General features: G+C 39.9%; 1 protein-coding gene across 5 annotated transcripts in view; it reads left to right on the top strand.

Annotated features, from left to right (window-relative positions):
* Nucleotides 1-25,671, top strand: part of CALCR (calcitonin receptor) — a 177,938-nt gene that overhangs the window by 90,786 nt on the left and 61,481 nt on the right. For 3 of the 5 annotated variants that reach the window (XM_048077527.2, XM_048077526.2, XM_048077525.2), the window contains 3 exons: nucleotides 10,103-10,190; nucleotides 20,025-20,178; nucleotides 22,978-23,088. In XM_048077527.2, coding sequence (XP_047933484.1) covers nucleotides 10,143-10,190; nucleotides 20,025-20,178; nucleotides 22,978-23,088 — 313 coding nt within the window. In that variant the 5' untranslated portion in view covers nucleotides 10,103-10,142. Of the gene's footprint in view, nucleotides 1-10,102; nucleotides 10,191-13,805; nucleotides 14,469-20,024; nucleotides 20,179-22,977; nucleotides 23,089-25,671 lie in introns of those variants that run through there. The other 2 variants (XM_066991728.1, XM_066991729.1) reach the window with 2 other exon arrangements.

Below are 25,671 nucleotides of genomic sequence, written 5' to 3'. Positions count from 1 at the left end.
AATGACAGCTTTGGGTCACATCTATTTATTGTAGTTTAGGTATGGTAACAGAAATATCAGTGCTGCAGTAGACTCAATAGTTTAAGAGTATAGGTAAGGTAAGATTTGCCACCAGAGGTAATATCTCACCAAGCAGACCAATTGGTGTATCTGTAAAAGTTGGCCAACGCCTCAAACATGCAAAGCTTTCTTCAGAGACTGTCACAAGATGACTTGCGTGCCCCGAAGTTTCTTTGTCTCAGTTAGGTCTTTTAAAACATCTTGTTAGAAACAGCCCTTCCAGATCAGTGGTAACATATTCTGACTTCAAATCACATTCAGGATTTCTAATCATTATTAGCAGAGTTGCTATAAAATTAGAACCAGACTTGAGAAAAAAGTGTTAGTGTTTCAACACAGGCTCATTTTTGTCAGGATAGAAATGAAACCTACATCCAACTGTTACAGGCTATGCCAAAATGGGAACAAAATGCTCTAAATGTGTGTCATGTGCATTTGATTTATAACAATCCACTCACATGATTTTTCACACTTCATATGATTTATATAAAAACAGTGACATAATAAGAAAGTATAATATTTTACTTGCTATTTTGCCCACCCCATAAAATATTCACTTACTTCAAATAATCTATAGGAATGTATGGTTATGAAAAAAAGGACCAGTGGGAGTTTGCCTGGGGAAGGATTGAATGGAAAACTGAAAAAGAATTGGCCACAAGTAAATATTAAATAGATGTTTTTCTTTCCAGTATATGCTGAAGCTGAAAGAAAACTTTTAACAAATTTTCAATGGATGGAATAATAATTAAAAAAAAATGTATCAATCCAAAAAAGTATTGATCCTAGAAGGAAGAATGTCACATGTTTAGTTGTACTCATCCACATAAATGAAGATTCTGTTAATGTGACGCAGAAAGAATCTGGGAACTGGAAAAAGTTCAACCCTTATTGTGCAGTTTTTCTTGCTTCTCTTAAATTTTTCACATGTACTTTCGAAATGCATCTAGGACTGCCTTTTCAAGATATTGTTATTCCACTGAACGTGTTAAAATATTTCCAAACGCATTGACTGGCATGGACTGTGCTGTACATACAGACTAGGTCTCATGTACAGTACAGTCATGATGCAGGTCTGGGAGAATCATAGGACAACCAAGCAGGTGTTTTTTCCTTAACTCACTCACAGAGTTTTGACTTAACCTGTTGTAATATACTTCAGTATATTTAACAATGCTCGTTTAGCTCTACCCCTCACAATTCTCTTTGAATTTTCTCTTTATACTAATATTATTAATGTTAGCCTCAAATGCTGTTTTGCAGATGATAAGTACTCTGAAAACTAAGAGAATGATATATATGGATTCATCCCAACGATCTGAGTTAATTTTTCAGGATATGCAAAAGATTATAATCTGACATAAATGTATGCAACTCCACTGAAGTCACTGCTCTGCTGCATGGTAATATTTGTCCCAAGCTTCTGGAGGTGTGCAAGCTGCAGTGTCACCAAGATTACATTATAGCATACCTGCTGTTTCTGCAAACACTGCTGTAGATATCTCCAAAAAAACTGCAAGCACTTTAGAAAACACCTCTTCTTACTGTGCTTAAAAGACTAAGATTGTTCTATGCTACTGTGTGCGACGATAAACCACAGCTTCACAGCATAGCGAAATGGCAAGGAAATATTGTGCTTTAAGGAATGTTTAGTGGTGAACTTGACATTTGTGCAGTATGGTTGCTTTCATCCATTGTGTGGCAGACCACTAGCCAAAGCTGCTTCATTTAATCCCATTATTTAAGCACTCATAAAGTAGCAGAAATGCTACTCTATAGACCTTGCTCATATGCTTTGTTTCACATCTTTTTCTCCTTCTTTGTTCTGTAGCTAGAAATTATTTGATTTTAACATGACAACATTTACTGGCACATAGTAGGGTTTCTTTAAAAATTTGATGATGTTGTTTGTTTGTTTAAAAAGTTTATTTAAAATGTTTTTATCTTATTATCCACTACTGAAAAAAGAGCTACTAAAATAAGTCATACTTGAGATATTTAAGGATTTTATTTAACATTAGCAACACAAATCTGATTGTAAAAAACAAACAAAGAAAAAGGCCTCAGCATCTGCTATGAACAAAGTTGCTGAGAATCTGAATTAATTCTTGCATGAACCGTCATGGCTTTGTTACAGTGAGATTATTTTAAGAGTGTATACTCTGAGTACAGACTAAAGAGGATGGGCTCATTTTCCAGAGACAGTGTGATCCACTGCCTGTACTCCATTATGGCTTGTGTACAAGTGTAATTGCACATGTTGCACACCGCAAAAGTACCAGATTCGTTTTTCTTTTAATTTCTATTTCACAAAAGCTTAAACTGACCTTTAGCAGGGCATCTGTTCTCCTCTTCCTCTCCCTCTCTTGCCAACAACATCTTTCTGCACCCTTCCTTTTACCAGTGCTTGTATCACTGGAGCCTGTGGGAAGTCCAGAGTGCTGCAGAGGCAGAAAACATCACTCACGCCAGGGCACTCCAGAGTTCAACTTCCGCTGGAGTAGCTGTGTGGGACATGTGTTCACAACACCAGCACGAGGAAGAACTAGGGACATGTGGCTGAGGCACAGTAACCCCCAAAGCAATAGGTTATGATATTTATTGCAGCTGTAAATGCCTATCATTTATATTTAAAGATCAATTCTACAATATCCTATTCTATTCTATTCTGTTCTGTTCTGTTCTGTTCTGTTCTGTTCTATTCTATTCTAATTCCATTCCATTCCATTCCATTCCATTCTATTCTTTTTTTTTTTTTTCTGTTTTAAAAAACAAGGAAACAAGGATGACTTTTACTTGGGATAGCTATAGCTTCATGTCCAGCCAAAACCGGAGATCCGTTACTATGATTACAAAATAGGATTTTATACATTGTTCCTACACCCATTCCTATGTAAAACAGAATGATTTTACCAACTTCAGAGAACTGAAAGTACAACAAGGGACAGGGAGTCCTGTGGAGGCTAACCTCCAGAAGTCCTTCAAATACTCCTGTTAATGGAGGGCTAAAATATGTCCTGGGCTAAAATATGTCATGTTTTACACCTTCCCAGAGTACATTTGAAAGAAACGACAGAATCCAGTCTTTGTAAGTACTGCAAACCTTGTGTACCAAGAAATCCGCCAAAGTACTTTACTAGTCCCTTTGTGAAATTTTCATTCCTTCCACTTTCTTTTAAGCCTCATAAAAGCTCTTGACCAACAGCCAGGAGGGGGATGAGGGATAGCTTCCTAAGTACTAAAAAAGTAGTAGTTTTCTTGGCTACTATTATGTGATACAAATCCTGTCCCTTTGCATCAGCCATTAGAGGATACAAAAGCACAGTATTTAATTCTCATTCAAAGCACATTTCTTGTATTTTTTGTTCTTTCAAAATACAGTTGTCTGTCATCTAGTCTAATAAGAGCCATCTTCCTCATTTTCTGTAGTGTGTATGATCACCTTGACCACCCAGATATGTAGTGTGTGGGCTTTTCAAAACTTGTGATTACCCCAAAAGTAAGTACAGCCAAGTTTGCAGCTACTTTCTCTTTCTTCCTCTGTTTGTTCAATTTATTGTCAAGGATTGGTTAAAGAGAAGCCTAGGGTAAAACAGACCCTTCCTGTTCACTGTGTTTCAATAGGAAAATGAAGCCTCAAACATTGCACCTCCCATGTAATCCAAATGAATCGATGAAGTAGATTTATTTGGTCACTTGATCTGTGCAGCTCTGAAATTGCCTATTTACCATAGCTAATAGTTTCCACTTGTTAACATAGCACTTGTTAACATAACACATAACACCCACTCAGCTCTACACGTGAAATTCACCCTCCCCAACAGGCAAGATAATGGAAATTAATGGCCTGAGTAACAACTGGATAATCATCAAACCAATCATCATTTGGCTCCCTGATAATGAAATTATCTTCAAGACTACCAAAGGAATGGGATAAGATCTAGCAAGTGACCTAGATGTCTGCAGTTTTCATGTAGCAATACCTTTAGGTGCCCAACACCAAAAATCGAGAATATGGAACCTATATTTCTAAGGTTTTCATATGAAAACTTCAGGAGGATTAGACAAAAATACTGATCAAAGAGCTGTGTAAAGGTAGCCAATACACCTTCAGCCTTGCCTCAGCTTCATAGATGCTTGACTAAACATTGTAAGGCGCCTCATTTCTCCACCTGGGACAGATGGTCACCAGCTTTCTGGCATGTTAGGAAGAACTGAGAGAAGCTTACCATTTCCTTCAGAAATATGGCCTGTCAGAAGATCATGGTGGCAGTTAAACCACTGGTAGATCATTGCAGGCTAATGGTTAGAGAATGTGCTTGGAAAAATAGGAGGGATTTTCTCTCTTTCTCACAGCTGGGATCACACTCATGGTATTTACTCTGCCTGAAGGGCCTGTAACTACTGTGCTGCAGTACTGGTCTGCACAGGACCTGGGATTATAGAAGTGTGATTGCACGGCTGACTCGTGGCCCAAAGCAATAGCCTAAATTAGGAAACTGTTGGTAAAATATCCAGTTGGAAATAAGAGGAGAATTTTAATACTTTTTACCCTAGACTGTGTGTTTGGCAAAACAAAAGCAAACTGGAAACTATGGTAAGGCACAGGGAAAATAAGCACGTGATTGTTGACAGCCAACATGACTTCACTAAGGGCAAATCCTGCCTGACAAATTTGGTGACCTTCTACAACAGGGTTACAGCATTAGAGCATAAGGGAAGAGCAACTGACATCAGCTACCTGGACTTGTGCAAAGCATTTGACAGTCCCACGTCATGCTTGTCTCTAAATTGAAAAGACATAGATTTGATGGATGAACCACTTAGTGGCTGTATGGTTGCATTCAAAGAGTTGCAGCCAATGGATCAATGTCCAGACAGAGACTAGTGGATGAGTGGTGCCCCTCAGAAGTCAGTATTATTTGCCATCTTTATCGGTGACATGGACAGTGGGATCAAGTGCACCCTCAGCAAGTTTGCTGATGACACCAGGCTGCGTGGTGCAGTTGACATGCTGGAGGGAAGGGATGCCATCCAGAGGGAGCTGGGCAGGCTGAGAGGTGGGCCTGTGCAAACCTCATCAAGTTGAAGAAGACTAAATGCAAGGTCCTGCACCTGAATTGTGACGATCCCAAACATGAATACAGGCTGGGCAATGAGTGGATCCAGAGCAACCCTGTGGAGAAGGAGTTGGGGGTATTGGTGGACAAAAAAAAATGAATATGAGCTGGAAGTGTGCACTTGCAGCCCAGAAAGCAAACCGTATCCTGGGCTGCATCAAAAGAAGTGTGGCCAGCAGGTAAAGGGAGTTGATCCCCCCCTCTACTTCACTCTCACTAGAACCCACCTGGAGTGCTGCATCCAGCTCTGGGGCCCCCAGCACAGGAAATACATGGGCTTGTTGGAGTGAGTCCAGAGGAGGGCCACAAAACTGATGAGAGTGCTGGAGCACCTCTCCTGTGAAGACAGGCTGATATACCTGGGGTTGTTCATCCAGGAGAAGAGAAGGCTCTGGGGAGACTTACAGCAGCCTTCCAGTACATTAAAAGGGTCTACAGAAAAGCTGGGGAGGGACATTTTACAAAGGCATGTCGTGACAGGACAAAGAGTAATGGTTTTAAACTACAAAAGGGTAGATTTAGCTTAGGTATAGAGAAGAAATTCTTCACTCAGAGGGTGGTGAGGCACTGGCACAGGCTGCCCAGAGAAGCTGTGGATGCCCCATCCCTGGAAGTGTTCAAGGCCAGGCTGGATGGGGCTTTGGGCAACCTGGTCCAGCGGGAGGTGTCCCTGCCCATGAAACTAGAATTTGGAACTAGATGAATTTAACGATCCATTCCAAGCCAATTCTATAATTCTATGAAATGGACCTGCAACCTCCTCCTAGGATCCAAATTCCCTAAATGTTCATCAACAGGGGCTGCTATCTTGCCCGTGTCTTCTTGAGTAGCTTCTCCCTTTTTTTTCCTGCTCCAGCATTGATGCAGGCAGAGCAGGCTGATGTCCTCCTGCGCTGGGTGGCAAGATTCTCCCCAAGAGGATCTACAAGCCTCTGTGCTAGTTTTGAAATCCTGGAGACCTTGGGGTTAGAGGTGGCTACACAGCTATTCGCCTTGAGAAAACTTCTCAGCAATGGTACGGAAGCCATCAAAAAACATGCAGGCCAAGAAAGGAAGTAGAAAGTGAATTTTCAGAGTCTTGAGGGGTAAGACAATCACAGAAAAAGTAATATTTTCACGTCATTCTTCTGTACTTTGTCACAAATCCTCCAAGTCCTGTTTTGTGCTATTAAAATCTTTTCTTCTTCCAAAGGTATTGTGAAATATGGCTTTGCAGAATTATCAGAGCAGAATAATTAAATGAGTTTTTTCCAGTTCATCCTTCAAAAAGCCTTTCTTTCTAACTATTTCTTCAGACCTCAGCAAATAAGTGTTGATCTGCTGCCCTCTCTTGAATCTTTCCTCTTACACCACTTTCTGACTAAATTTGACCCTCCTTATTGGCCATCTCAGGCCACTTGTGCAAATGACTGAGGTGGTAGTGTTGTAACCCTTTTGGGTAAACAGATTATAATTGTAATTAAAGCCCTTTTCAGTTTAATATTACAACTGAGAAACCAGGACAAAGCCAAAAAAGGTGCCATTACCAAATGGGATATTGTGCTGGTCCTTAGATGAGCTTCAGGACTAATCCCAAGGTGTCCATGTCCACTATAATAGCTGAAGCAGGAGGAATATCTTAGCACATAATGAGCTATGCTACATTAACAAAGAAATAGAGAACAATATTCTAGTTTAAAAAATAGACTGGGATTTCATACATTATTATAAGCAACAAAGGATGAAGAATTAATATAATCATGGAAATGTACTGGGCTTTAACAGTGTCCCTATGATTAATCACTACATATGGATGTTCTGAACCTTAAATGTATGAAGCACATTATATTATCTTAACTTCAAGCAAGGATATTGCTTGACTTGAGGAAAAAAGATAAACTGTAGAGAAACATGAACTGAGACAGCACCTAAAACCTGCTTGAAAACTTCAGCAAATGAAACAAAATTTGGGGTATTTGATCCACATAATAACCATTCTCATGTTAGCTCCAGTGATCCCAATAGCTATCAGTATATTCTCTAAAAATCAAGATGTTTATTGCAATAAGCATCGTCTCAGGGAATCCTCAGGAATACCTTGAAACATCTGCAGTGAAGAATCATCTAAAATACCTATGCATAAAACAGCTTAAAATTTTAGAATTTGTTTTTCCTCCCTCTCTATTGGTAAATAACAAAGAAACAAGCAAACACATGTTCTCTTTAAAGTGTAGTTTAAAAATAATTTCCTGACCTACTTCATTGCATGGTCCTATCAAGTGGCTGTGGGGGTAGCACAAGTCAGGTGGCAATAAGCAGCCAGAAGACAAAGGAAAGACATACCAAAGCCAGAATGTGGTAGAGTCATGACATGAATATGTGCTAAGAACCAGGCTCGTTTCTGATTTCTCCCTCTGTGTTCATGGTAGCACAGTTCCAGTGCAGCTATGCCCTGCTTAAGGCTGCTCTGGGCTTCCCAGCCTCCTTCAGCTGCAAGGAGGCTGCCCATAGCAGCAACAGGAATAGATGTAAATGAGCCATACTTTTTGCACAAGAGTCTCAAACTCAAGGCACTTAAGTGTGCCGCTTTGCACACCCGAGTTTACCTGTCTTGTCACCCCTGAGCCTGGATCTCTGGCAATGGGGCAGAGCTGTGGTGAAGGTGGTCCACCCTTCTGTCCAGAGTCTGACAGGGTCCATCTCGTGGGGCTCCCCTTTCTGTGAATCTTTCTGCCTCCATGCTGTTTCTGCCCTGCCTATATATCACCACTTTTTCCCCGTACCTGCCTTTTCATTTCAATGTGCTCATTATCCTTCATCCAATATTGATGCTAACCCAAGCGTGTGTAGTGCTATGGCCCATTCGTATGGTTGAGTAGAGAAAAGCTACTTCTCAGTCAGGAGCTTTATACTATCATTGTTAAAATCTAGCCTGTTGAAATTGTTGTCACTGGAAAAGACTCCTATGAAAAAGGGAAAAAAAAGAGGTACTGGATTTTAAGTAGCATGTCAGCCATTCTTGTGGTTAGAGCTGGCTCGAAGAAGAAAGACTAGAAATACCAAGACTATATAAGATTTTGTGTGGGAAATAATTCTTACTCATTTACTTGCATGTAGTATCATGTGGCACAGTCATCACGGTTGACAAAGGGGAAAAATAATGTGTTAAATATTTTACAGATTTTTTTTTTTTATAATTAGGAGGTATGGGAGCAAGAAGTATTTTAAATAGCTTCTTCAGTACGTAGCTACAAATGTTCACAGAATCTCACTAGGCTAAAATTTACATGTAGCTACAGCTGTAATCCAACATAGTGCTGCAAGCACTTCCAGCATTAAGAGCAGGAAAAGTAGATGTATCACAGGTTAACTTCAATTGATATTGATTTGGCTTATGCTTTCTAGATCACAACATTGTGTTCATCTCTGTGCCATTTATAGCAAGTGGTGTATGTTTTAAAAATGTCAACTGGTTGTAGGGCAAAGTCCTCCCTTTACCTACTGTTTAGTACATCCCTGTAGGCGCAGCAGAAGTAACAAGGCTAGCAAGAAGAATAGAAGCACCTGCAAGACTGGCTTTACACCACATTACAGAATGCTTTATACTACAGTGCGTAATTGTATGGATACACATATTTATGCATATGTGTCTGCTCATTGGGCAGCTGACCAAGGCCCACTGTTTATACGCCCATGATTTTTTTTGGCAGTTTTTAACCAATATACACTGCAGGAAACAGTATACAGAAGATGGCGTTTTCCAGGCGTTTTCCTCAGATCTAGCTGTCCAATTTTTGCTTCAGTTGAGTTGTCTGTCATTGCAGCTCAAATACGAATATATGGCTGACAGCATAATTATGTATTATTTCTGTGTCATTTGCCTGTCCCATTACCTCTGGCACACCAGAATGTTTCTGGCAAGGCTCAGACAGTAACAAGACCACTTCTTATCAGAGGCAAATCCTCTGAACCCTCTTTTCCATCATTTTGTGTTCATGTAATCTCAGTGACACATGACTGCAACACTCCCATTTGTAGGAGATCACATCCAGATGTATTAGAATGTAGTGGAAGTGACACACCTTTATTACATTTTGAGATTGCGTATTTCTTCTTTAGATGAGGACAGTTGTCTCATATTTTAATTCCCTCTGGAAATGGGTGACATTCCAGACCATTTCAAGATGAAAAAAGCTGTTACAGTTCTGTGGCAGAAACAAATGTTATACAAGTGATTGTGTTGCTCACTACATGTAAAGTAGACTAAGCATCCAAGTTGGTTTGCCTTTTTCCCATTAAATTTCTAGGGTTTGGATATGTAGGGTACTCTCTACATTGTTTGCTCAGGTGGAAAACACCTCACTCTTAATTTTTGAGATGCTTCAAGAGTAAGGGTGTGGTAGACAGATCCCTTTCTTACTGTGACAGAAAGTGACCTAAAGACATGTTTCTCACCTGTGGTCCACACACTTCGAGCAGTCTTTACAACATTAATAGGCACAGTGTCTTCACAAAAGCCGTGTTTCTCATTCTAATGCAGAAGTTCTGTTTTTATAAAACTGCAAAAGATGTGTTAGTGCAAAGAGTTCCGCTCACTTTAACTCACACAACTGCCATGCGGTATGATGATGTAAGGTGACCCATGGATAGTTTTCCTAGAAAGGAGAGATGGGTGTTGTTATATTAAAGAAAAAGAATAACAGAAAGTTGCTGATCAAGTTCCCTCCAAGCCTGTGGAGTCTTGGCCATGCTCTATTTCTCCAGTACTTTTTGTGGCTGAAGCAGTCATTTTTGATGTTGGAGGGTTACTCTGCCATGTGTCTGCCCACAGTTCAGCTGAGCTAGCTGCACTGGGTAGCGTGAAAACCCACTATTTACCTATAGGAATTTATTATAACAAATAAAGTCTAATGCTGGTTTTGTTTTTGCTCTTTAATTCCCAGAAGGGTCAGCTACAACGTGTCTCTCCAGGAAGACTCCACAATGAAAAAAACAACCCACAGTTGCTTCTTACTGATTATCCTTCTTATTGTAAGTACGAGAAAAATGAACTGCTTATGACACCTGCCAAATTTAAACTTGTGGTGATGTTCAGAAAACTAAGGAGTACTGGATTATATTTGTTATAGAGTACAGAAGGAATGAGTTCCTTTGCTGATAAATTTTGAAGTAAGGTTTATAAAGTTTCTAAACAAGATACCTCATAAAAGCTTGAAATTGAATCTACTGTTCCTTGGTGAAACAGAACTGCAAGTCTGAGAAGGTAATGCATGTGATTTTTCATTTTCTTATTTGTAAGAACTGTAGTACAGACCACAGCATATCATTGACTTGGAAACATAAGTGTTTGAAAACTTCCTTAACATTGTTGTGTGAGACTTTTACTGACTTAAGTAATTGTGGATTTTCACTGTTTATGGTTACTCTGCAAAAAAAGCAATGAAAGCAATAGAAATGGCAAATTACAATGTAAAGTTTAGTTATTTGGTTCAAACACTACTTTCAACTGTTTAATCTCAATATTTCTGTTACTCCAATATCTGCCATGTGACCAGGTAATTATCATTCTAAATATGTAGCAAATTAATTTCTACTTGACTAAATACGTCTCGTGTAAGTTGAATGGTTTCTCTGACCTCTGCTTATGAAACCTCAAATGGTTCACAGTTATGATAAAATCAAAGACATTGCAGGTAGTCAGAAATGAGGACACTACTCAGATCCTCGGCTGCAGTGCAGTCAGTATATGTCTGAATGATGTTACTGGGAATAAGCATCTCTCTGCCTCAGTGTTGTCTGAGTCACTTGCATGCCTGATGCCACCTTTTTCCCCAGTTGTTTCTTTGTTCCTGAAGAAAGGTTCATGTCTTATTCTTCTTGATTGTGTTTTGTTGGCTAGCTCCTCATGCCCCTCTGCTTCTCATCTTCTCTTCCAGCAGCTGAATGTAGAAGTCTCCCCATCAGCTCACACCCTTTCTGGGTATAAATTGTAGAAATGGGGCTATAAGACAGAGTGGGGAACAGCAGACTGCTCTCCCTGATTTGTTTGTTGGATTGTGTCCCTCCTTCTCTTTCAGACTAGCACAACTTGCCCACAGTGCTGTTCACCACTTGCATTTATGTGAACAAAAAGTAGGTTAGGGAAACAGAGAACAGTAAGAGAACAATGGAATAAAACAGTGAAATGAGATCATGGAGAAAACAGAACAGCAAAGAACACCTCACGTTGGTAAAATACTGAATTCATAGTTCAGGATTAGGACCTTCAACCAAAGAAGAACTAGAGAGCAGGAGGAAGAACAGAGGAGAGTTAACATATTTCTGTTAACTTGGTCTCAAAAGTAACTAACACAGAATTAGTTAATGATCTGAAGAATCATCCTTGTGATTGGCAAAAATCTTCTCCCTTGATGCATATCAGAGTATTCTGGTTTTTGTGGCATTTTGTGGCTGTTACATATAGCCCTGCAAGGGACGCACGTAGCAATGCTCTGGCTGGGACATCATGCATGTTCGGAGATCTCTCTAAGCCAAAGAGCCCAACAGACATCAGCTTCCTTCTGTATTTGAATAATCCTGGCTGGTCTACATAGCATAACAGGAGCCTTGGCAAAGAACTGCAATTCTTCCCATAACAAAGTGAAGCCAACTGAAGGAACAATTCCAGGTTATTTTTCTTCCTCAGACAAATGACAGGACTGTAAATATCCTGATAACTAGAATTGTCAACAGATCTTATTGAGTGAGGTGTTCTGACCTACAGCACGGATTTATAGGTCAGCCCTGAAGGACTGGGCTGATCCTTCCCCTGTTATCTACAATTTTTTAAATCTCTTACCCATGGTATCATGCATGTAGTATTGGTTCTGTGCTCCTTAACGCAATGTTCCGGGGCTAGGACTTCTTTAAGAAACTCTGCGGTGAGATCTGCATCCCCTTCCTTTTAGACATCTTTGCACCAGAGGTCCTGTCTGGATAACTTAAGCACAAATTTCTTTACATTTTCACTGTTCCAATCTCAATATTCCATCCTTTTCCATTGCAGTGGCCATACTGTGATCTAGTTAAACACCTCTTAGATCAATTTATCTTCTGGTAAGGGATAAGCTACAGTCATAGAAGGAGACCATGAGCAAACTCTGTTTTCTTGATAGCACTTGCCAGAACACTGCTGTTAAATCAAATACGAAAAATATTTGGCAGCAGCCATCCTTCCAAAAAATTTCTTCACCTGTAGCTCGTAGAAGGCATTCATTTTTTACATTTTATTTGTGGCCTGTAATAAGAAAAAGGTGTCTCTTTTTCTCTTCCAAAAAGACCGCTCCTGCTCTTTTGGATCTTCTAATCACTTTTTGGTTCCCAGAGCCACAAGCCCATGGGAGTTCCATGTCAGCCACTGTCTGAGGTTGAGGAAGATGGAGTAATCAGAGTGATTTGTGATATGGGTTATTGCCTCTTCCTCTACCCACCCCACAAACCATTCTCCAGATTCTCTTTTTTGGTGGCACTGATAGTTTACTGTCGTCCTATTGTCTGTGTCCTGCACTCCCAGTGCACTGATGAATGCAAATTCTTCCAAAGCAACACAGCCTAATGTGGTCCTAGCTTTCCCTCAGGGCTGCAAGCCCTCTGATTATGCTGTTTGTAAGTGCCAGTCCTGTATCTCTTCTTGCATGTTTTGTCCTAGACCCTAGTTACAAGGTGTCCATAGGGTCCCTTCCCCACAGTCTCCAGCGTTTAGACCAGTCCTCAAGTGGTTTTGGTACCTTATGATAGAAACCATCTCTCTTACCTATGTAATTTTTACATAGAATGGATAGCATTTTATCCTTCTATGAAGAGGTCAATAATAATTGTCCTTTGCCAAACAAAAACTATTTAAAGCACTAGCTGCTCCAAAACTCACCTGTTAAAAATGAAGATTTTTTTAATTGTCTCTCTGACGGCTCCCCTTGCTTTTGGATGTACAGTGATGGCAATGCTTCCACCATCACCAGATATTGCTCTGTAATTCAAAGTGAATTCCACTAGAAATGTTAACTGTTCTTCTCAAGGAGTATTTCTTAGTTCACTTTATCCCTGGTAGTATTTTTTCAGTAATTATTGAGAGCCACAGAATGTGACTGAGATACGTTTCATTAAGCCCCTGGGTGCTGGAGGAATTAGTGCATCTCCTAGGTGCACATTTCTCTCCACAAGAAAGACAGAACATCAGCACGGTGTGTCCAGAGGCATCAAACTGCAGAGAATGAGAGGGACGAGGAAACAAGCCTGGGTCTTTTTCCTATGTGACTGATCTATTTTGCAGGACATTGGGAAAAGGGAATTGTATTTTCTACCTCATTTTGTCAAGTAAGAATTCTCATCTAGTGAGAATTCCATCTCTACAGATGGTAGTTTAGTCTTGCCCTGTAAATGAGGATGGATGCAGTAATTTTTCTCACATATTGCAATTTTGTTGTCCTGAGCCAACCACAAAGTGCTCAGTAAGGACAAAATGAATGCTGTAGCTTAAGACCACACCATTATTCAATTAGATCAATTTGACCAAGATTGTATTTTAAAATAAAATCATTTTGAGTAAAAAACAAATTGTACAGCTTCATTAAGTCCAAACCTGTCAAATTGCTACCAAGCCTCGGTCACTAAACTATACACGGTCTAGTGCATTGTGTCAGATCCTGAAAGGCTTGCAAATAATTTCAATTCATAAAACATGGAACATTAATTACATGAAAGCCTAAATGTAATTTTAGGTAACTGCAAAAACTGGCTTATTTTGGAGCACGGCTTTAGTAGGTTGGAGTCTCCAGAAGCCAATTAGTAAAACATTTGCCACCGTGATGAGGGCATAGCTCATGGCGCACGCGTCTGATCCCTCACAGCTACCAGTCAGATATATTCACCAGTGAGGTGGCGTGTCCATGTCCTTCCCTGAGCTCCTGCTGCTGTCCAGCTTTCACCAGAGGTCTCTAAAAGCCGTGTCTGTGCAGATAATGTACGGATAAGACTCCTCCTGCTTAAACACTCTTCCAGCATCTGGTCCAGAGCAGGTCCCACCCTTCAGAGGGCAGAAGAGGTGCTGAAGAAGTGCATATTTTCCTATGTAGCTATGGGTTGCTTCAAGCTGTAAGAAAGTGGACTTGCAAATTCCAGAGCTCTTCTCATGCAAGGAAGATTTGGGAAAGTACTTTGCTGATGATATAAAGTTGATGAGAATTATTTTGAGAATTTCAGACACAGGCTGCCCACAGTTTTCCAGGAGAGAGAGGAGTGCCCTGCTCTGTTCTGTTCACCTGAGGTTCTGGGGTGAGCAGGACCTTTTTGTCTCTCTCTTTGCTTTTTAATAAAATAAGAATGTAGCTGATTGCCCTAAAGAGGTCTCTTGAAAGAACACAATTAGAGTTGAAGACAAAATCTGTGAAGCATTCTGCAGCCTGCCTTTAAGCCCACAGTTTGCATCAGGCTTTCCTGAGAGTAAAGCTTCCTCGTGTGAGCAGTACTGACTGCTGCAATGGAAAAGAACTGTCAGAGAGTCGTGAGCTGCTTTTCATTAAAAGTGCCTTGTCCTCATCTACTGCAGATGATAATCTCTTGCTTTACACGGCTGCCAAAATCGGCAATATAAATTGTATGGGATCTAACTGTGAGATGTTTCCATCTTGCTTCAACAGCAACTGAGGAGGGAAAAAATGTAAAATTCAGAGGTTAAGCAAAACATGTCATGTTGAGGTACTTCCCCAAAGAAATTGTCTGCTGTTTCTAGGCACATTTATAATGAATAAGAAATCATTGCTATGTTTACTCAGTACCTTCTGCTAATGACCTTCCTAAGGCATCACAGTGGTTTTCTTCTCTGTCCTGACACTCGTAGCTGTGAATAGTGTTTCAAACACAATCGAGGTACAATGGGGGCTCTGCAACTAGGCTGAGTCATGCTGAGCACTCACTCAAAGATGTGATATATTGAAGGATAGGGGTTTAGTGACCCACAAAGTGGTGACTAAACATAGCAGTTTTAAGAGAAATGTGCCAAGTGTGTTTTTGAGCTATCAAAATCGATAACAAACAGTTGTAGCATCCAGAATCTGAAATATATTTTGACTGAGCTCAACAGTAAATGTTGCAAAATTGCTGCATTTAAAGGAAGGGGGGGGAGGAGTAAAAAGGAAGGAAAACTACAAATACCTTCTTTTCCATCGTGTCATGTACAGTCAACAGTTCAAGCTCCTTGATGGTGGAAGAAAAATATTTGTGGATCGTATCCAATATTGTATGGCAAAAAAGTTAATTTTATGCTTGCTTTATCTGGATTCTCTCTTGCAGAAATGGACACAGTCTTGCATATGTTAATAGCAGGTGTCTGTCTTACAGCAACCGGGGCACTATTTACTATTTTCTGCATAGTTTAATAATGAATCCAAATTGCTTTTTTTCTACCAATTCTACGTATAAAGTGACCTTCAGCATTGCTATCAGCCTGTTATTTCTCTTTGTCATGATAATTCACTTCCTTATAACAGTCATTTGTCAGGTGGTGGCTTGGTGGTCGTATGTATGACGTCATTTACTTGGACTTCTAGGAGTGACATCATATGTACGGCTGCTAAACTGCTGCATGGGACATCACTTAAACAGTTTTCATCTGAAGAAATCACACCAATCATTTTCAGGCTCTGAACACCACATCCTGATTATTAAGTTGTGAATTATTTATTTCTCTTTAATAAAGAATATTTGTAAATGAGTGAGGAATTCTTTTATTGTATCAACACCATTTACACTTCCATCTGAAGTAACCAGTGGATGGATGGGAAAGGTTTTTAACTTGCAGTAATGAATGCTGAGTATTCAAGATTTATCTATACTGTAAGTACTAAGCAGGTGGAAATGATTTAGTCTTGGATTTTAATGGCAAAAATACATATTTTAAAACTTAAGTCCCAATGTAAGTATATATAATCAAAAAAAAATGTAATATGAGGTGTGATATATACACCTAGTCTCATGGGACATTCCCAGTCTTTCCCATTAGCATACTGCACACGAAGTTTTCCCCATATGTAGCCATGCCCAGGCTTCTTCTACCTCCAATAAGAGAATATTGACCCAGATATTTCTTTCTGCCCCATTTGCCCTTTTCTCACCCCTAAGGTAAGGAGTGCCAGAATAATAAAACAAATCAGGACTGTACTAACATCTTTGTCTGACTGAGCCCCAAGAAGGAGTACCTGGCTGGATCATCACCCCACTGAGCTGAGTGGGAAGACTGCCCCTGGCTTCAGGGAGGTCAGGTGCTAGGCCCCAAGCACCGGAGTGGTGGTGGACACGCGATTCTCTTGCACATGGTAGAAAACACTAATATTGCAAACAGAGGTATGATTGCTCACCCTCCAGCAAGCCAGCAGAATTATTTTTTGTTAGTCAGCTGAAACGGTCATCTTGTTTTAAGGTAGAATTAAATACTGTTCAAACTTCCACAGCCAGCTTTTCAATTCCAGGCAAACAGAAATGAGTAATAACAATCAAAGAGTATATTTGGAGGGCATATCACAGATGAACAATACCAGTAACACATCTATGTATAACCCTGTAATTTGATTTCACCCACAAGCTATACAATTACATCAAAGTTGTCTGGAAATGTGTGTGCAACTAACTTTGAAAATCTGATTCTTTGTGTTTGATAATAAGTAAAAAATGAGATAATAGACAGCTGTAATCTAACAGTAATATTTCATTCTTTATCTAAGTTGCTTTAGATTTACTGTAGGCCATTAAGTGATTCCCCTTGATGAAGTAATTTCCATTGAAATTTAGTGGCATATTCTCATCTATCTTTTTAATCTGAGTGAATTCCTGGCCCAAATGTGAGCAATAGGAATTTTGCTGGCAATTTAATCTGGGCCATGATTGCTTTGCTCAGAGGTAGTAGGATGGTTACGTGGTTGAGCACTTCAGATAATTTTGGCACACTCCAAAAGGTTCATCCTATCCACCACCACAGGAACTCTCTGCCTCCAAATATTAAAGTATTCTCATTAATCTATACCCAGTAAGAGCCGATTTCTTCAGGAATTGAATTAGTCCCTCACATACAGCAAGTTATGAAACTGACTTTGAAGAGTAAGGTGTCTTCATTCTGTATTGTATCGCACCCTACAGAATTATCACCCCTCATTACAAACTGTGTCATCTTCACCAGTTAAAAGATACAAATAGAACATTCCTTTTCTGATGACATTTTACTTTTGATTTAAATTTATGTTTCTGTACTGTGCAATCTTCTGGGAAAAGTCTGTCCTTTTAAAAATGGTGGGTAAAAGATGATCCAAAACAAGTTAAAGGGAGGGAAAGATGTTCCAAAGCACTTTGAAAGTACTTGCAATTTCTATCTGTAGCTGAAGTTTGCCAATTATTTCATAGCTATGTTGTGCTTTATTCTGTACAGATAAAACAAGAGAAGCTGCAATGGTATTTATGACCAGCAACCCCAGTCTTTCTGGTCACTTAATCAGTGTGAATTGATCTCGTTTGGTCCAACAGATCTGAAGAACAGATCATCTCCTTCCTAGAAGGAAACAAAAATCAAATAAAAATAATGCTTCAGGGGAAAGAAAATTGGCAATGTTTTCCAAGCATAATCATATGGTTATGCTTTCAAAAAAGAGGTGCCTTCCCAGACTGGCCCCCAATAGCAGAGGAATCATCAAGAACAGAGACAGTGACATGAAAGTCCCCCTAGTTATCTTTGACTATAGCATTATTCCTTTCTTAAATACAAACTGTTTGTAACTAAGGTATTATTCAAAATAAGAATGAAAAAAAAAAATAAGCGTGGGCTATCTATGAATCACTTCAGGGAAGCACCGAAGCCTGTGGCTATACATGGACACAAAGGCAGACCCAAGGAAGAATGTCATTTTTTCTTTCCTGCACTACTTGCTGGATTTGGGACATTGCTTGGTTGTTTTTTAAACAATCCACATGGACACCTACTAACCCCTTTAATCTTCCCATAAATGAGGGATCCCAGATATGTTTGGCTTTGCTTCTGTGTTTTCTGTTCTGGCTTTCTAGATTCTTAATATTTTCACTTGTATGGCCAGATGAAATACTTCACTGTTTAAATTTATCTATACATGCACATATACACACACAAGTACACATTAAATTGTTATAAAATTGTCTCTACCAGGAAATACCTTCTTTCTTCCACCCCATCCCACCCACTCCTCCACTCCCCCACCCCCCCTTTTATTTCAAGCTCCTATTTAAGAACAATGAGATAAGCTACCATCAGTGTCTTCCAGCCTTCACATAGTAGCTGTATACAGGTCAAAATTAAAATAACATTATCAAAAGAGATTGGGTTAAATTATGAAAAAATAATTGGTGAGATAAAAGAGCATAAAACGATTAAACTGAGATGGTTTGGCACAGAAATACCTGTATAACATAATGACTTTTTTTTTTTCACCTAAGTCAAACATACTGTGTTTTGCTATGTATTTTACAGAGGTGTTTTAGCTGTGCTAATGGAAAAGAAATCAATGAAATCAATGTATTAATGAGATACAGTTGCTTTGGATGTGCAATAAAAGAAGGGAAGCAACAATTTAAAAAGTAGGGTGATATTTGAACTTTAAAAACCTGTCATGTCTTTTTGTTTGAACTGTAAATGCCTACTTAAAGATTTCTGTAACAGCATTTGGTGTTAATATGAATCTCACAGACTCAAATATATATAATCAGTATAATCTGAAGCATGCCCCTAAAAGACCTCAACACATCCGTTCATATGAAGAAAATATCATTAAAAATATTTAGTTACATTATTTACATGACTTGTCTAGGGAAATCCAGGCTTTAAATAAGAAAGATTCACATGAACTTCAAGCCTGTGTGCTTACAGGAGTCCTAAGCTTTGAGGCAGGCTGTAAATGACTCTGTATCTGTTTGCAATGGCTTAAGTATAGCTTTGCAGTAAAAAAGTAAAGGGTCATACAAGAAAAGTGCCACAGAAGCATTGATTTTGCTTGGGAAAGCAGAGGAACTAATCCTTTCCAATCACCTTCATGCAGAGAAGTGTCCTTATACAGGATTAAGGCAGAAGAGCATTAACTGGAGCTCCACGCTCTCATTTCCAGCCTGGCTCACAGACCTGGGCTGTGCAACAGAGGGACAGATAGAGAAAAGATAACTGACCTCTCTACCTGAGATCTTTGCCTTAGAGGTCCTTCTCTATGCCCTCCAGGCAGCTCAGAGTGGAAACACCCAGAAGAGGCCACTTGATCAAAGAGGACTGTCATTCAGGCTCTCAAATTTAGGAACACTTTGATTAGGTGCTTAATTAAGAACCGAGCTCAGGCTGTGAGGGTTAAACTCTGCTTTGACCTTAACAGCTGAAGGAGCTCAAAGCAAATGACAGAAAATATGGAAAAAAAAAAAAAAAAAAAAACAGCTAGTTTCTAGACTGTGGCACTGAGGTATTTTTGTCTGAGTAGTCTAGAGAGAAATCAGCACCATTGAGAGGAAATACATGGGTGTAACTTTGGGCAGATTCATACAAAGATTTTTTGCAGATCACTAAACTAAATGAAAAGATTTTAAAGACTTTATCAAGAATTTAGTGGTCCTCCCTTTTGCCAGGAAAAAGGGCTTGGTTAAAATCCTGAGTTTACAGTGAGGTGAACTTAGTAAAAATTCAACATTTACTTTGCAAGCACTAGAAGGTCTAACATAATACTAAACACATGTGTAAATAGGTCTTTGAAGAATGCATAATAGATATTTCTGATTTTTTTTTTTTTTGTATCCTACTGGTTTATTCACTGGTACTAACTGTTTTTCCTTTCTGTACAGAGAATGGTTCCAAGTCTTACTGCTACTGTAAATTATACTGATCCTACATTAGAGCCTGTAGTAACTGAAAATTCAGTCATACGACAGAAGATAATAGATTCACAGTTCAAATGCTATGAGAGGATGAACAGAGCACCTCCATATAGGAAAAAAGGTAAAAAAGATTTAAAATTTCTGTTTGTATATTGCCATGTTTGCTTTTATCAATATAAAGAAGCCTTTTGTTATGTATATTAACCCATAGTTTTCCTTGGGGTTCAGTTGCCATCCAGCACGCAGCAGTCAAGTCCACACTAACTTTCCATCCTCTTAGATGCTAAGAAAGAAGAAAGATTAGAATGACCCCAGGGAATGAACAGCTTTTCCTTCCTCCCATGCAGACGATACCTCCATCAACTAGGGGAAGTGCATTTCTGTCTTAGGGCTTTGCTGCTTGAATTTCTGTGTTCCTGCTCAGGGAGTACCACTCTCCAGAATGGTCTGTGTGGTACCTTCCAGCACACTTACGTGAAGACCTGGCTGTGAACTTCTATGTGTTTTTCTCTGGGGCAGAGTTGTCCCAGGAGGTCAGCAATAGCAGACCAGCACCTATCTGAGACAGCCCAGCAGCTCCTGCACTCCTTTGACTGGCAGCTGGATTTAAGTGATGCCACTGGGGACTGCTGTGATCATAGGAACATGCACTTAATTCATATATAACTCAGAGTGAAGACAATAGGTGAATAGGGAACGATGCCAACACTACTGAAGTTGTGCTTTCATTGTAGACTTGCCTCTGTGAGTCATGACTGAATTACAGGGCTCTCAGCAGTCCTCCAACATCTATATCTCATAAAGGGTTGGAGGTGAGTAAGGGTCTAAATCTCTTGGCTGTAAATTTGAAAGGGAGCACGCTATGAAATGGGTAATTCCCTTAATGCAAGGGGCAACTGTAGGGGTGTCTCCTGAGAAGAAAAGCCCAACATATGAGTTGAAAGCATACACTGGGTATGCATTTTCGTCACAAGCAGTTGTGGAGTCTCATACTGAGATGTCCAGGAAAGCCCAGGATCTGGCACAACTTTACAGAGCCAGCCCAGACATGGCTAACTTTTCTCTGTCACGTCTGCAGTCCCCGATGTAGCCAATCTGTAGACCTTCACAAATGTAGTTTAAATGCTTCATAATCCTGGGGCTCAAAGTTGATGGCAATGAACTGCCAGGAGCTGCATGGTATCCCATCCCCAGGAGCCCAGGAGATGGTGTAATACAGGTAAGCTGCAGCAGCATTGCTGTGGCCTTGTGTCAGCAGAGCCAACGTCACAGATTTTGTGCACACATTTATCTTGTCCATTTCAAGGTAGAATTGATTACCTTAAACAACAATGAAGTAATGAAATGTGCAGCTCAAGCACACAGAATTGCCTAACCATCCCTCTGGGACAGCACAACATTCCCACGCTCCCTGTCCATCCAAAAATGCAATAGTTTCAGCCAGTGATTCAACAACATGATGTTCAACTCTACCTTTTCTGGTTTATGACTTAGACCATTTAATTTTCTGCAGGAGTTCAAAAGCACATATACGTTATGTATTTTTAATCCATATATTTGTGTGTGCCTATTTATGGATGGATGGATGCATATATATATATATATATATTGTTTCTGACCTTGAAAGAGAGATTCCACACTGTATAGATCAATGTCAGTGATTTTTTGTCTTTATAAGGCAAGCCAAAGGATTGAAAATTAAAGCTTGAAATCCCTACCAACCCCCTCCTGCACTGTCTTTCAGAAACAAGCTCAAGTTGCAAACATTTTCTACTCTTCTTTTTCTTTGATGTTATGAGTCCTAAAAGTCTTTCAAGTTTATCTCAAAGACAGAGAAGAACATGGGAGTGCCTGAAAGATAACAAATTGTTGATACAACAGCTTATTAATGAGGTGAACAAGTAGTGTTTAGCACATCTAACTTGACAATGGCAAAATATCTGTGCATAAAATCTTAGCTAATGTAGAAGTTCTCATAAAAATATGCTTTTTGCCATGCATCTAATCTGGAAAGAATTAATTTGGAATGATTTATGTTTTCCATTTTTAATCCACAGCTATTTTGACTTAAAACAGTAGTTACCAGTGCAAATTTCAAAAATCCAGACATCTTTTTACAGCTTTGTAAATCTCCTGTGAATATTATGTTTTCTAAGAAAGTCTAAATAAGAAGGACTGTCTGAGGATAATTCCAAGTGCAGCTAGAATTCGTTGACCGTATTTTACTAAATGTAAATGGCTATTGGGTACCTTCCATATGGATGTTTCAAAAACAACCTACATGGTCATAGCAGCAATTCTGAAATTCCCTTGGGACCAGTGCAAAAAAAGGCAAGATGTGTCTTCTCACTGTATTTCCATACCTTTTCTGCAACACAAACTGATTTTAAATGGAAAATAACCAAGATTTTTTTTAACGCATTACTTGAATAAACCCACAACAAGTGAGGAAGTCATATTACTGCAAGCAGTCTCATAGTGCAATTTCTGTGGACCACGTAACATTTACATAATGGGAATCAAGAGTGAGTAGTATTCTGCCTCCCTAGTTTGGCAGGAAATACTTTTTTTTTCTCATCCACTTTGCCTTTTCTGGGTCAATCCTTGTAGGGGATACAGCCCCAACAACGCTACTTTTACAGAGGGGAATTTACAGGTACCTGTCTGTTGCAAATGTTGAGAATCGAGAACAGGAACGTGTAGGATCAGATCCTACACTCAAAGTTCAGTTCAAACAGCTTTAGCAAAAAACAAGTACACTTTAGCACCTGAATGCCATTCAAAGCATAGCAATAGCAAGGGTTTTTACTGCAAAAGCCCTTTATTGTCTCCAGATGGCAATATTCCTTGGGAGGCTAGAACAGAATGGGATAAGGAACAAATCCGTTGAATTGACTACTGAATTCCTTTAAATGTCCAGGTCTGTTCTGCAACCGAACCTGGGATGGCTGGCTGTGCTGGGACGACACACCTGCTGGCAGAGTCACTGCTCAGAACTGTCCAGATTACTTTCCAGACTTTGATCCAACTGGTACAGTATTTCTTTTTATCATCTTATCTTTCAGAGGAACATTCATGCCATTGAGTGGAAGCATGTTTCCATAGGCATTTTTGCATCATTGTGAAATTTCAGAGAGTTTGACTGAGATGAAAATACATTACTTCTTTGGATTGCCTAATTTATATAGTTTTATTTTACAATATTTTGTATGCACTTCTATGTACGTAATTTTGACTGCTGTACATATGGAACCCATTGTATTAAATATGGAAGTATTAACTATAGCCCTGTCCCCCAGGGCTCAGTACTGGGGCCAGTCCTCTTCAATATCTTTATCGATGATCTGGATGAGGGGATCGAGTGCACCCTCAGTAAGTTTGCAGACGACACCAAGTTAGGTGCGTGTGTCGATCTGCTCGAGGGCAGGAAGGCTCTGCAGGAGGATCTGGATAGGCTGGACCGATGGGCTGAGGTCAACTGTATGAAGTTCAACAAGGCCAAGTGCCAGGTCCTGCATCTGGGGCGTAACAACCCCAAGCAGTGCTACAGGCTGGGAGATGAGTGGTTGGAAAGCTGCCTGGCAGAGAAGGATCTGGGAGCATTGGTTGATAGTCGGCTGAATATGAGCCAGCATTGTGCTCAGGTGGCCAAGAAGGCCAACAGCACCCTGGCTTGTATAAAAAGCAGTGTGGCCAGCAGGTCTAGGGAAGTGATTGTCCCCCTGTACTTGGCCCTGGTGAGGCCGCACCTTGAGTACTGTGTTCAGTTTTGGGCCCCTCGCTACAGGAAGGACGTTGAGGTGCTCGAGAGAGTCCAGAGAAGGGCGACGAGGCTAGTGAGGGGTCTGGAGAACAAGTCTTACGAGGAACGGCTGAGGGAGCTGGGATTGTTCAGCCTGGAGAAGGGGAGGCTCAGGGGCTACCTTATCGCTCTGTACAGTTACCTTAAAGGAGGCTGTAGCGAGGTAGGGGTTGGTCTATTCTCCCACGTGCCTAGTGACAGGACAAGGGGGAATGGGCTAAAGTTGTGCCAGGGGAGGTTTAGGTTGGATATTAGGAAGAACTTCTTTACTGAAAGGGTTGTTAGGCATTGGAATAGGCTGCCCAGGGAAGTGGTTGAGTCACCATCCCTGGAGGTCTTTAAGAGACGTTTAGATGTTGAGCTTAGTGATATGGTTTAGTGGAGGACTTGTTAGTGTTAGGTAAGAGGTTGAACTGGGTGATCTTGGAGGTCTCTTCTGTGATTCTGTGATTCTGTGAACTACTTATTTATGATTTCAAAACATTTTTAACACCTCATTCTGACTTTTTCTAATGAAGAGAAAATGCTGAAAGAAAGTACTCATAGGCATGAAACATCTATCAGAATCTTCTGTTTTTATTGCAAAATATCATTTTATGGAAGAAGATAAGCAGAAGTGATGTTCTTTCAGTCTCAAAGTTTCAGTTGTTCATTGAATTCTTCATACAAATACTAGCAGCCGTGTAGACTACGAAAAGAAGTAAATTAAGAATCTTTAAAAAGAAAAATGAAAGGATAAAAGACAAATATTGCTGAACAGATATGAGGAAATATTAGACAGAAGTAAAACTCCAGGGAGGGTATTGCTTGAGGAAAAACACAGTTGTGTGTTCCATTCTCAGGATATATTGCTTATGGGCAGTGGTTGATGCCACGATGTCCTCAATCATCTGGAAACACAGCACACCAACTGCAGTTAAAAAATATGAAACTAAATATTTTGAACAAGGTTGAAACAAAATTTATGTGCTGAATTGGAAAGTAAAGAACATACTATTGCATAGCTGTAAGTTACCAAGTACCATTAGCTAAAACTATTTTTGTTGAGATTACCTATTTAGAAACAGAGGCGTTTCCAGGTAGGATCAGTATGTATCTCACTAAATCCTATTTGCAATAACAAACAGATTTATCGATATTCCTGTTTTTTTCTAAATCAAGCTATCCACAGTTAGAGAATTCACCCTGGAAGTGGGAAACTTCCAGTATCAGCCCCAGATTGAGAGGATTCAAACCTGCATCCTAACTTGGATGAAGGAACCTCCCCCTTTCCAGTGGACAACTGCTTCAACCATTAGGTTATTTGTACCAAAGATACCAGAAGAGCACTGTAAAAGAACTGACCAAACTTGGTTCAGTTCTCAAAAAGAAGTGCCTGCATTCAGAGAGTTCAAGGCTCTGGATCCTGAGGTTACACATGCTTTTTCCTATGTTCATGGCAGGGGTGCCTCTTGGATGGGGTCAGTACTTTCTGTTTCAGCCCCCATTTTGTTCATGATACCGTCCCCAGGTGGCTACTAGCTTTGATGAATAGAACAACTTACAAATTTTCTGCTTTCCCTGCTTCCATGTTTTTCTTAGGGAAAAAAAAAAAGGCAATACCAACAGCACTGGTTTATGTATACTCCATACATTCCTGCAAAAGCAGGTGGTGGACAGCTCTGTAATCACAGAAGTCTCCTCACCACTCCCAGGTCCTCATCCCACAATGAGAGGGGGTGATTATGGAGCCACTCTCCAGCTGGTGCCCAAGCCACTTATTCCCGGCTTTTCTGGTTGCCCACTTGTCTCCAGCGACTTGTTCCGAACTAA

Source organism: Anser cygnoides, chromosome 2 (assembly GCF_040182565.1).
Source record: "Anser cygnoides isolate HZ-2024a breed goose chromosome 2, Taihu_goose_T2T_genome, whole genome shotgun sequence".
Classification (NCBI taxonomy): Eukaryota; Metazoa; Chordata; class Aves; order Anseriformes; family Anatidae; genus Anser; species Anser cygnoides.
The sequence above is the reverse complement of the archived record's forward strand: the minus strand, read 5'-3'. Positions and strand labels throughout refer to the sequence as shown.